Consider the following 13,455-nt stretch of genomic DNA (forward strand, 5'->3'; position numbering starts at 1 on the left):
ATGCTTGCCGTGGTATGGCGTCTGCATGGGTAACCCAGGAAAAAGGCACGAAACAATTGTCAGGCCTCTGTGAAAGCAACGGCAGACATGTACCCAGAACCACCCGCGACAATGTTTTTTGCCCCATCAGGTGTTGGGATCTCAACCCAGAATTCTAATGGGCGGCAGAGATTGCGGGATAGCTACCCACAGTGCAATGCTCCGGAAGTTGACGCTATCCTCGGTACTGTGGACGCACTCCACCGACTTAATGGTCTTAAGTGGGGACACACACAATCGACTGTATAAAATCACTTTCTAAAAAAATCGACTTAAAAAATTCAACATAATTTCGAAGTGTAGACATACCCTTATAGTCTCTCGACTTTTTGTAGATGGCCTCGTACTTAGGCAGGGCAGCTGGAGCAGGGGCCTGCTGTGGCTTAAACTTAGTTTTGGCCGGAGCTGGAACACAAAGATCCAGAGTCTGCAGAGTCATGCGGGAGTCCTTCATGCCATGCAGCTGTGTATCCATTTGTTCGGCAAACAGAGCCTTGCCGTCAAACGGGAGCTGCTGCATGGCCGACTGCGCCTCACTGGACAGCCCGGACAGCAGAAGCCACCACCGAGGCCATGGATCGAACTGCCGTGTCTGCCACATCTGATGCCGACTACAGGGACGCCCTGGCAGCAGCTGCACCCTCCTCCACCAGCTCCTTGATCTCTTTCTTATTGTGCTCCTGGAGGAAGTCCTCGAATTTGGGCAGCGAACCCCACAAGTTGAATTTGTACCTGCCCAGGAGAGCCTGATGGTTTGCCACCCGCAACTGGAAACTCCAGGATGAATAAACCTTTCTGCCCAAAGAGTCCAGCCTCTTTGAGTCTTTATTTTTCAGAGTGGGGGCTGGTTGGCCCTGCCACTCCCTGTGGTTGACCGACTTGACCACCAGGCAGTTGGGTGTTGGGTGGGTGTAGAGGTACTCGTGCCCCTTGGTGGGTACAAAGTACTTGCATTCTGCCTTCTTTGAGATGGGGGCCAGGGAAGACGGCGTTTGCCACAGGGCATTTGAAATCCTTGCCACCCCCTCATGGAGGGGCAAAGCCACTCTGCCTGGTGCCGAAGATGACAGTACACTGAACAGGGAGTCCAAGGACTCCTCCAGCTCCTCTGCCTGGAGGTGAAGGCTCGATGCCACCCATTTTAAAAGTTCTTGAAGTCCTCCTGCGGGATGGAGCGGGGCAGGGCCGCTATCGCCTCATCCGGGGAGGGAGAGGAAGCCAGTATAGTGCTCTGGATATCCACCGGCAATGGAGGGTCCACCACTTGGTTGGTCTCCGGGCATGGTGCTGAGGACATACGTCCCACCAACCCTCTCCTTGTGGGCCTGGAGAGAGAGACCAACGGCGCCTCTGAGGCTCTGGCTACCAAGCAGGCCCTCACCGGCCTGTGCTGGCCATTGGGCCCGGTGCCTCTGCACCTGCTGTGGCACCGACAGCCCCAGGTGCTCGGCCTGGCTGGCCTGCCTCATGGAAGGGCAACTACGAGCAGAGCCCGGGCTAATGAATGACCTACCACTGTCACGGGACTGGGAGGAACAGCGGTGCCGGGAGGGGCGTCGCCCACAGGACCGTGATCTCGATGCGGAGGACCAGTACTGCCTGTACCTGCTGCTCTGCGAACTGCTCCAACGGGCGGACCCATGACAGCGCGGTTGTCATAAATATAAAGGGAAGGGTAAACCCCTTTGAAATCCCTCCTGGCCAGGGGAAAGCTCCTCTCACCTGTAAAGGGTTAAGAAGCTAAAGGTAACCTCGCTGGTACCTGACCAAAATGACCAATGAGGAGACAAGATACTTTCAAAAGCTGGGAGGAGGGAGAGAAACAAAGGGTCTGTGTCTGTCTGTATGCTGGTCTTTGCCAGGGATAGACCAGGAATGGAGTCTTAGAACTTTTAGTAAGTAATCTAGCTAGGTATGTGTTAGATTATGATTTCTTTAAATGGCTGAGAAAAGAATTGTGCTGAATAGAATAACTATTTCTGTCTGTGTATCTTTTTTGTAACTTAAGGTTTTGCCTAGAGGGTTCTCTATGTTTTGAATCTAATTACCCTGTAAGATATCTACCATCCTGATTTTACAGGGGGGATTTCTTTATTTCTATTTATTTCTATTTTTATTAAAAGTCTTCTTGTAAGAAAACTGAATGCTTTTTCATTGTTCTCAGATCCAAGGGTTTGGGTCTGTGGTCACCTATGCAAATTGGTGAGGCTTTTTATCCAACATTTCCCAGGAAAGGGGGGGTGCAAGTGTTGGGAGGATTGTTCATTGTTCTTAAGATCCAAGGGTCTGGGTCTGTAGTCACGTAGGCAAATTGGTGAGGCTTTTTACCAAACCTTGTCCAGGAAGTGGGGTGCAGGGTTTTGGGAAGTATTTTGGGGGGAAAGACGCGTCCAAACAGCTCTTCCCCAGTAACCAGTATTAGTTTGGTGGTGGTAGCGGCCAGTCCAAGGACAACGGGGGGGAATATTTTGTACCTTGGGGAAGTTTTTGACCTAAGCTGGTAAAGATAAGCTTAGGAGGTTTTTCATGCAGGTCCCCACATCTGTACCCTAGAGTTCAGAGTGGAGAAGGAACCTTGACAGCGGTGCTGGCGATCTACGCCCTGGGCTGCGGCACCGTGCCTTGGCGGAGACTTGGAGTGGGATTCCAAGCAGGAACGGCGAAGACATCCATGCCGCGACCGGTTGCGGTGACCCCTGTGAGACGAGGGCCTCTGGCGATGTCTGCCTCGGTCCCGACGGTAATCGCTCCATGGCGTAGAGCGGTGCCAGGAGTCCCGGTCAGACGGTACCCAACCAGACAGTCTGGTGGGAGTCAAGGACGAGCCACGTGGACTGCATCCCAAACGGTTGCTGGGTGGAGAACGAGTCGGGAACATTCCCATGACCGAGACAGGTGCTGCGCCGGGGGCGACTGTTGAGAACCCAGTGGTGGCTTACCTCTGGAGCGGGGACCGACACCGGCAGTGCTCCTGGTACCAGCATGGTCATGACGTCTTTGGCCACCTGCAGGGCCTCCAGCGTGGATGGCATCCAGACATCCGGGGAGGCCTGGTCCTACGTGTCTGGGTTACTCCGCTCAACGTGAGTTGGAGATCTAGAGGCCAAAGGGGATCGAGGACTGCCCGACATGGGTCTAGTCTCTGCCCCCGGTTACCTCAGTGCCGCTGCGAAGAAGGCACTTTTTTAGCCTTCTTATGCCCCATAGACGGGGAGCGGTGCCGACTAGTCGAAGGCACTGGAAGGTCGCCACGTACCAACGCTGCGGTGCTTCATGCCGACTCGGAGCAGCACACCGGAGCCGGGACCAGCACTGACTCCATGAGAATGGCCCGGAGCCTAATGTCTCTCTCTCTCTTAGTCCGAGGTTTAAACGACTTTCAAATTTTCCAACAATCACTGATATGGGTCTCACCCAAACAGTGTAGACAGTCCGCGTGTGGATCACTCCTTGGCATAGATCGCCTACAAGTGTCGCACGCCTTAAAACCCGGGGCACGTGGCATGCCCCAGCCCAGGTACTCTAACTAAATGAACTAACTGTAACAGCTAACTAACTATAGGTACTAGCACTGAACAAACTAAAAAGTTCTGGGGATGAGCTACAGCAAAGCTGGAGCAGCACAGTTCCGATGCACCTTCACTCGGCAGCAAGAAGGAACTGAGGGTGGGGGGAGCAGGCAGCTCCCCTTATACCGCGCCATGGAGGCGCCACTCCAGGGGTCGCTGGGGTGCTCCCCCTACAGGTACTGCTGGGGGAAAAACTTCCAGCACCGGTGCACGTGGCAAGCACACACACCTATTGTGGAATACATATGGGTAATCACTCGAAGAACACCACACCCCTAATAGCCTTTAATGAGATGTGCAAATTACAAGCCACTCTAAATCAAGGATTACTTCAGAGACCGGAATTTAAAATGATATCAGAATGACTAGATGAAAACAACTAAAAACATCTACCTTGGCTGGCTGTTGGACTAATTTATCATGAACTCTCACACTACTCATTTACTGAGCTAAGGGGCAATGGGAAGTTTTTGTTAGGAAACCCTCTAGTTGTGTGAAACTACTAATTTTAGTGGTGGTAACAAACCAAACTAGCAGTATTTTGTCCTAACGCGTTTTTGGCCCATTAAACTTCCGTAGAAACTCTAAATTAAACTCTTTGCTATCTCTGGATAGCCACAATGTTTTTCCAAGACTGAGTTTTCTGGTTTCACAATGAAACATTTGATAGTCACATTACCTGTCTCCTGGGTCCCCTAAAAATGAAAGTAGGCCAGCGTTTCCCAAACTGTGTTCCGCAGAACACTGGTGTTCCACACGATGTGAATAGGTGTTCCGTGAAAGAATCTAGAATTTAATTTTGACTCTTGCACTTGATTTTTGTACTACTTTATACGCGCTTTCCAGTTAGAAATTGTTAGTTCAAATTATTTTAAATTTGTATTTTTGCTTTGTTTTATAAAATAAAATATATTTGAGCATAAATAACACAATTTTTAATTTGAAAACCAAATGACTACAAAATAATATTATAAATGTTCCGTGGCCAAAAAAGTTTGGGAAACGCTGCAGTAGGCAATGAAGAGAGCTGAGTGAAACTCACTGATTCTTTTGAACCCATTTAGTCTCCTATCAAATTTGTTCAGTTGCCAGTTTAGATCACATTTCCCCACCCCCGAAATGGCAGCACTGCAAGCTCAGCCTGAAAAGTAATCAGGATTCTTTCTGCTTCAGATATAAACAGCAGTAAGGATTCTGGAACTGAAATCTAGCTGGCAGTTCAATTGATGAGGAAGAATGGAAGTGGTCTTTGCACAGCTGCAGTGGTGAGAGTAGTAAAAATAAAATACTGATCACATAAGATTCACAGACTAACAAGGAGTATGTGAGCAATACTAACGTGCCTTTTTATTTTATTTGTTTACTTAAGGAATAGAGCTATATTTTGACTGAAGAACTCAAAGTGAGCAATTGTGTCTCAGCATTTAACTCCCCTCTCCCAACATGAAACTGGTCTTGGGAACAACCGTCTTGCCTGACAAATCAGAACAGCATTTAAAACTGAACTTCACATTACAGATGAACTTCCAGTAACAAAGCCAGACTTTCATGTACACTATTTTTACATGTTCTCCCATCAAGAATGCCAAGCAGCAGAATACCCCTTTATTAATAGTGCTGTATGAGTTATCAGCATTATCAACTGTTAGAGAGTATTTCCTTTTCAAAATGTTAATCCAAGTTACCAAAAATAAATGTCATTCTACATTTATCCATGCCCCTGACAGAAGCATTCAGAACCCAAGTATGACTTAAATGAGGCTTTGGGAGAAATTATTGAAAGCAGACACCATCTGTCCAACAGAGTAATTAAAATGATGTTAATTGAACCACAGTTTAAATCCCAGTGAATACACTATGCTTATTGAGTCTAATAAACACATGCTCATATTAAGCTTGTAATCAGAAATGTACATTCGGCAAAATATTTCAGTGTGAGAGATTCAACAAAAAGGCAACTGATAAGCTTGTCTCAAAGGCAAACAACATTTTTTTTTCTGTAAAGTGAAGAAAGAATGTCCAATGTCTCCAACTCCGCTGAAGTTAATATTTAGAATCCTTACCTTACAAAGACTCAGCTGGAAATAAACACACAGAAATACTGCAGGTGTACACAATCTAACCTACCTACCCAAAGGTGGCGCTAACCGCAATAAGAAAAGGAGGAATTGTGGCAAATTTGTTAGTCTCTAAGGTGCCACAAGTCCTCCTTTTCTTTTTGCGGACACAGACTAACATGGCTGCTACTCTGCTAACTGCAATGATGCTGGTACTTGTATCCTAGATAGCTGGTCCAGATGTAAACAGAAGAATGTTCTATATTGCCATTTTAGAGGTTTAAGCCCCACCAACCAAAGGCAATGTGGAAATGCAGATGGAATTATATTATAGATCAAAAAATCAAAGATCAACCTGTTACAGCAATACACATCCTTTTAAAACTATACAGCAGTCAGATCAGAGTTCAGATCTGGGCAATTTTACTTTGCCCCAAGTTGCAGAACTATGTTCCCTAGAGCAAGGAGATTATTTTAATTAAAGAGATGTGTTATATTTTATAGAAATGTCAGTTTCAAAGCATATAAACAAATCTATAAATCCAAAGTGTAAGAATTACAGGTCAAATCCTGCTTTGACTCATATACAGTAGAACCTCAGAGTTACAAACTGACCCGTCAACCACACACTTCATTTGGAACCGGAAGTACACAATCAGGCAGCTGCAGAGATGGGGGTGGAAAGCAAGTACAGTACAGTAGTGTTACAAGTAAAATACTAAAAAAAATAAAGTGAAAGTTTAAAAAAAGATTTGACAAGGTAAGGAAACTGTTTCTGTGCTTGTTCCATTTAAATTAAGATGGTTAAAAGTAGCATTTTTCTTCTGCACAAGTATCAAAGCTGTATTAAATCGATGTCCCGTTGTAAACCTTAGAAAGAACAACCATAACATTTTGTTGAGAGTTACAAACAACCTCCATTCCCGAGGTGTTCATAACTTTGAGGTTCTACTAAATAACTCCCACTGAAACTCCGTTTGGATTCCAATTGGATTGCCTTCAGTATACATCAGGGCAAGACTGGAATCTGGTCACATTAGCAAGGAAATACAAACTAAGTTCGGCTAGCAGTAGCTGGCATAGCAGCATGTACCCTACTTTGGAAACAAACCACTCCTCTTTCCCAGCATACTCCACTCTGATAGAAGTGTTTTTAATCCCCCGCATCATGACAGGCCAGGATCTCAGTTTGCCAATACTACCTGTGTACACCCACAAACAGAAGGAAAAGCACAAGCCTTTAGGTAGAACAAAAGCTAACAAAAAAAGCTTACATTTAGAGCTGGGGGAAAGTTTAAGTACAAAACATTTTTTCATCAAACACACACAGATTTGGGTTGACCAAAACATTTAAAGAATTTGACAAATTGTTTCTGTAAAAAAAAAAATCTGAAAAATAAAATGTTTTGTTTCAACATTTTTAAAACAAAATGTTTTAACTGTTTCATTTGAAACAACTGTTCATATGAATTGTACTTCAAATTTTTTAACAAAATCGAAAAGAGGCAAAACCACAAAAACAAAACAAAAATATGTCCTTCCGGGTCAAACAAAATGTTATAATTTTTTACTTTTTCTTTTTGGTTTGGGCACTGAAGCCCGGGGGGGGGGGGGGGGGAAGAGGAGAGATATGTATATACACACAGCTCTACTTACAATACCTGGGCCCAACCCTATGGTCCTACAGAGATCAATGGGGAAGGACTGCAAAATGGAAATTAAAAGCAATATGAAAAAGTACTATAAAGGAGATTTATTTATTTTTTAAAGAATGAAAGTGAAGTCAACTCAATCTATTCATTTTCTATTTCTGAAACCTCTCTAATTGTTTGGAAACTAGTACCTATCCCTCTTTAATATAGGCTGTTTAAACATTGGTCAACCACAATATTTATTTTTAAAAAGTTGTTCTTAAAACTGTAAAAAGCTTATAAATATATTTTCCATTGCACACATTTCCTGCAGCTATAGCAGTGGATTGATCTCTTGTTCAAAAAAAAAAAAAAAAACTTGGCACTCTAAAAGCTGAACCTTATAATAATATCCTGACTTATGTTACAAGAAATTATTATTATAAAATACTGGTAGTCAGGCAGCCAAATCCTTAAGTCAGGTAAACTCCGTCTGCTTCAAATGGGAGTTCTGCCTAAGTGAAAACTTAACAACAGCTTCAGGATTGGGTCAAATGATACACAAAAATGCTTTGGAGATCCTTTGATAGAATATGTGACAGAAGTTCAAAGGGTTTAATGCTCGTTAAGTAAGTCTCACAGCACCCCTGTGAGGTAGGTAGAATGGCTGGCTCAGGGATTGATAATGGCAAACACAGTCTTTCAACTCCAGTTCACGGGTTCAAATCCTGAAAATGTTCAGAAGGTCTGAAAGTTCATAGTTAACAGTCTTGCTTCTAATACTCAGGTTAGCAGAGACCCCATTACAATAGGCACCACTGACAAATGGGGAAACTGAGGCGCAGACCAAGATTTGCCTCAGGCCTCCCCAAGAAGTCTGTGTTTTGTAAATGCATTTCAGCATCCAGTGGCCGTGGGACTAATTTACTCCAGGGCTCAACATATTTCCCTGACAATTTCTATGCCGACGACTGAGTCTACTAGCATTAGTAGAAAATACCTGTACTAGCATAGCCCCTCAAACCCATGTTTCTATAGGATCACATTCTCATTCCTCCAAAATAAACCAACCCTTTCCCCATCTCCACTCACCTACCTTGGAGGCCCCCGCACTCTGAATTAATGCTTCCCACCTAACAGCAGATTGCAAGGCAGCCCCTCTTCCAATTAAAACAATTAATATTGGGGTCGCCCAGGCTTAGTTTATTGGAGGCGGCACTAATTATTTAAATTTGTGGGTGCCCAGCATTGCTCAGTGGAGAGTTGCACATTAACAGTGTGCAGCCCCCACAATCAGTATATGCTGTATCCCAAGTAAGTTAGTGCTGGGGAGCCCCCTTTTCCTACAAGACATTTTATGCCAGGCCATCTCTCTATGCAGGGTTCTATTGCTGCTACTGGTCCATTTGCCCTGCTCTCACACAGAAAGCTGCTGGCCTCCTCTCTTACTCCCAAAGAGAAGTAGTTCGGAGCTTGCTCTGCTCCTTGGCTTCCTCTCCTTTGTAAAGAGAAGCAGCTCTATCCATTCTGCTCACTGCCTTTCCTTTCCCCTCCCCTCCTCAATAACACTAGCCATGACTTCTCCACCCCTCCTCTCCAAGGAAGAAGGCAGTAACTTTCCAGCCCTAAGATGCCCATTCACTGTGGACAAGTGGGTTTTGCAAGTGTTTTATATACTCTCGCACCAGAACTCTTGGAGTGGAAGAGCTGTTCACCCCTCTCTTGCTAATCATTAGCTCAGAAGCAATGGGCAGTAATAAGTGGCTCTTAATCCTACATGTGGTTACCCAGTTTCCCCTGCGGATCCCAGGAAGAAGTTAGGAGAACACTGTTCCCCAGAAGACATAGGACCCTGTGGTAGGTCTCAGTCCCTCCAAAAACTCCAAAGGTAAGAGGAGACTCAGGTCTGTGGAGAATGGACTCATACCCAATGACAAATGAATTTCCATAGACTGGAGTGCTGCCAACCCTCATTTGAGCCCAACAGCAAAGTGGGTTTGAAAAATGCCCTACTATAGAAGACATTTGTCTTCTGTTGAGGTAACACCCAGGAACTACAAAGCTATATCTTTTCATCATCCACATGAGTCAGCAACAAATATTAGTGCCAGGTGTATACATTCTGGGAGTGATATAAACACATTTTGCAATCTATTTGCTAACTGCTTTAGCTATGAGTGGCAGTCCATGTAACTCATGAAAACCAAAATACATACAACACCCCTTAAAGACATATTCAAATATAATATATATATTTTTTTACCTGCAGTCATCGAAGGTTGATCCAGGAGATGAAAGTGCAAGGCGCTTGCGTAACTCATCCCTCTCACGTGTAACCTGGCGGAGCTGGAATAAAATAGTCTCTAGTTTCTCATTCATCTGCCTTGTGTCTAAGACAGGTGGTGGGGATGATGCTTTGCCTGTCGTACCTAATAAGAATATAAATATTTGGATTAGATTGTCAGATAACTTCTCAAGACTTGAACAAATAATATATGTTCATTGTAATTAGCCAGGCTAAATGGATAAAAACCATGCATAAGAATTTTGTTTAAAAAAAAAAAAAAAAACACCCAAGCTGCAGTCCTGCATGCTGCCTCATGAGGCTCCAATGAATTCACTCAGACTGACAGGGTGCAGGGATCTGACAATGCAGACTGGTTTGTAAGATCGAGGCCCTTACATACTTGTCAACAGAGTCACCAACAAGTCAAGGTGCTAGAAGTGGAAGACATTTTATGGGAAATAAGTAGCAGCAGATAGAGAGGCCTTTGTCTACACTGGATATTTGTCCCAATTACAGACACTGGTTGCCTGCTCCTAGTGTGGCTTCAGTGTTGCAAATCCCTACTATGGGCAAAGCTGTTATTGACAATGGTGGAGCTTATTGCATGGATAAAACTGGAGTAAGATCCACCAGTGCACGTAGCAGCTTTGCTAGTCTACACCAGGAACAACAATGCAGCTGCTTCAGAACTCCGCCCCGCTTTCCCCAACACACACACACACACACACACACACACACACACACCCTCCCTAACTATATACATTCACTGTTTTGCAAAGTATTACAATTGACTCTCTTTTTAAAATAACTTGACCTTTAGTTAACTATTTGCCACCACTGATGATGCAGGATAAGCCCAAAATAAAACATGGAAAGCCTGAGACATTTTGAGACAGTCTCTCAAGCTTCACTAAATCAGCTGCCAGGATAGAATCCATGCCCAAACATTGTGGATCAAGATGGTACAAAAATTCATGAAGACATTAAACATCATGTAACAGCTTTGACATTCAAAAAGAATCTGGAATGTAATACCTGTACTGAGTGACAAAACACTTCAATACCCCTTGATACATCACAACAGATCAATCCAATACATTTGAAATATGCCTTTTAAAAAAAAATCAAAGGTACATATGAAAAGTATCTTGCATTACATTTTGAATATTATTTTCTAAAATGAGTTAATCACATATTTATCGAGCTGAATTACACGACAGTCTCCCGAATGGGTTGTCACACATGAGTTTTACGTGGCTGAATCACTGTTGTTGTTTTTTAAATTTCAGCAGTGACTAATGGTGCACATTCCCTCAGACAGCTATAAACATCCATTCATCAGGTCACTGTAAGAAGAGGTTAACTTCCAGCCAAGACTTGTTAATTTGAAGTATTTTGTTTCAAAACATCCTGGCATTAAATCCAGTTGTAATTTTAGTTCTGCCAGCTAACTGTCAGATTCTAATCTTAGATGCAGGTCACAGAACAGAAGTTATAATCTAGATCTATGCTGAGATTTGTAATTCTGTAATTTTCTAATGCAGTTTTCCACAAGAAAAAAAAAAAACTGACAATTTGCCTGAGGTATAATTTTCTAAAAAAACAACATAAAGATGAAGGATTTTAAAGTGAAGCCTTGTTAAGATGTAATTTTATTATAATCACACCTGCTTTCATCTGAGGCCCTCAAAGCACGCTACCAAGGTAGGTAGTTATCTCTATTTTAGGACAGGCAACCTGAGGCACAAGGATAGGTAACCTGAGGTTCAAAAATTTCAAAAATGTTACTGATTTTGGGTGCATTACTTGAGACATTAGATTTCCAAATTTTCAGAAGAGCTAACCACACATAATTTCAAATGAATCAACGGACTCCCAGTACTTCTTAAAATTATGCACAACGTCTCTCAGATAAGGCGCACAAAAACTGAGGTAACCAAAATCAACGGCAATTTGAAAATGTTGGTTTAGGGCAGTGGTTTTCAAACTGTGGTTCGCAGTGGGTTGTGGTGGATCTAGTCAGCAGTAAGTCATGGCAGATCTGGTCAGCACCACCAACTGTGCCATTTAAAGTCCCGTCGGCAGTGCTGCCTGGCTAAGGCAGGTTAATCCAGCAGCAGGTCCAGCTCCTAGGTGAGGGCAGCTCCACATGCTGTCCCTGCCCAGAGAACCGGCTCCGCACTCCCACTGGCCAGGAACCAGCCAATGCGAGCTCGGGGGGCAGTGCCTGTGGGCAAGAGGTGTGTGGAGATGCTTGCGCGCCTCCACCTAAGAGCCAGACCTGCTGCTGGCCGCTTCCGGGATGCAGCGCAGTCCACAATGCCAGGACAGGCAGGAAGCCTGCTTTAGCACCCCCACTGCACTGCTGATGGGGAGCTGTCTGAGGTAAGCTCACGCCCCAAATCCCTGCCCCAGCCCTGAGCACCCCCCCAAACCCAGAGCCCCCGCCTCCATCCCAAACCCCTCATCACCAGCCCCACCCCAGAACCTGCACCCCCAGCCGAGACCTGACTCCCTCCTGCACCCCAACCCCCTGCCCCCTCCTGCACCCCAAGCCCCTCATCCCCAGCCCCACCACAGAGCCTGCACCTCCTGCCCAGAGCCCTAACCCCCTCCCGCACCCCAACCCCCTGCCCAGCCCAGAGCCCCCTCCCATACCCTGAACCCCTCATTCCGTCCCCACCCCGCAGCCCTCACCCCCGCAGCCCTCACCCCCACATCCTAACCCTCGACCCTGACCTCCTCCCACACCCCAAACCCCGCATCCCCAGCTCTGCTGGGTCGCAGGCATCAACAATTTTCTTCAACTGTGGCGCCAGAAAAAAAAAGTTTGAAAACCACTGGCTTAGGTGACTTACCCAACACAACATAAGAAACAGTTGAGAGCAGAATCAATACAGGCTTATACATAAATATCAGTCCCTTTTGGTGTTCAGTAAGAAAGCCTGTACCTACCACAAGATAAACCATTAATTTAAAAAAAAAAAAAGTGTAAGAAGAAATCCAATGCACTGTACGGTTTTGCTAGGTTAGAGATAATAAAAGGCAGATGTGTTTGGCTCGACATGAACCCACTGTGTCTTCTTTCTCTGATATTTTTAGGTTGGAGATTCAGAACCACATTATTTCCTAAGGTACACTCCCAACTGCTATTGAATTCAAGGCATTGAACAATCTAGATACTGAAGATAGCTGTGGCAGCATCTCTGCTGTCCCATAGTTTTACTTTATAAACTTTCCAAAGTTCTCCATGGTTTGCCTGTGGTACAGAGGCTACATATTCTAGGCCAGGCGTTCTCAAATTTCGTTCCACTGCGATCCCCTTCTGAAAACAAAAATTACTACACGACCCCAAAAAGGGAGACCGAAGCCTAAGCCCGCCTGAGCCCTACCACCCTGAGTTGGGGAGAGCCAAAGCCAAAGCCCGAACCCCACTGCCCTGGGCAGGGGGACCAAAGCCAAAACCAATGGCTTCAGTCCCAGGCAGGGGGTCTGTAACTTGAGCACCGCTACCCAGTGCTGAAGTCCTCAGGCTTCAGCTTTGGCCCTAGAAGGTGGGGCTTGAGCTTCTGCCTCGGGCCCCAACAAATCTAACCCAGCCTTGGCAACCCCTTTAAAACATGGTCGTGTCCCACTTTGGGGTTCCAGCCCACAGTTTGAGAACTGCTGCCCTAGGCAAATGGACTGAACTGAATGCATGTCATTGTGGCCCATATTCCTATACTGCTAGGACTTCACCCGTTGTCCCTGTGTATTGAGTATCTGATCCCTTGTTCTTTGACTACCAGACAGCTACATCATGGGGAGTGGCAACACAAGTAATATGCAAGTACCCGCTACATGGGTCATTCCAACTAGGTTTTTAAAATATT

General features: G+C 45.1%; 1 protein-coding gene across 4 annotated transcripts in view; it reads right to left on the reverse strand.

Annotated features, from left to right (window-relative positions):
• DLG5 (discs large MAGUK scaffold protein 5) overlaps positions 1-13,455 on the reverse strand; it is a 188,163-nt gene that overhangs the window by 74,919 nt on the left and 99,789 nt on the right. For all 4 annotated transcript variants that reach the window (XR_013346573.1, XR_013346572.1, XM_077821061.1 and 1 more), the window contains exon 3: positions 9,560-9,725. Coding sequence is in view for 2 of the 4 variants with exons in the window: in XM_077821061.1 (XP_077677187.1) it covers positions 9,560-9,725 (166 nt within the window). In the remaining 2 variants the exon portion in view is untranslated. The remainder of the gene's footprint in view (positions 1-9,559; positions 9,726-13,455) is intronic.

The sequence above is a fragment of the Eretmochelys imbricata genome, chromosome 7, assembly GCF_965152235.1.
Source record: "Eretmochelys imbricata isolate rEreImb1 chromosome 7, rEreImb1.hap1, whole genome shotgun sequence".
Taxonomy (NCBI): domain Eukaryota; kingdom Metazoa; phylum Chordata; order Testudines; family Cheloniidae; genus Eretmochelys; species Eretmochelys imbricata.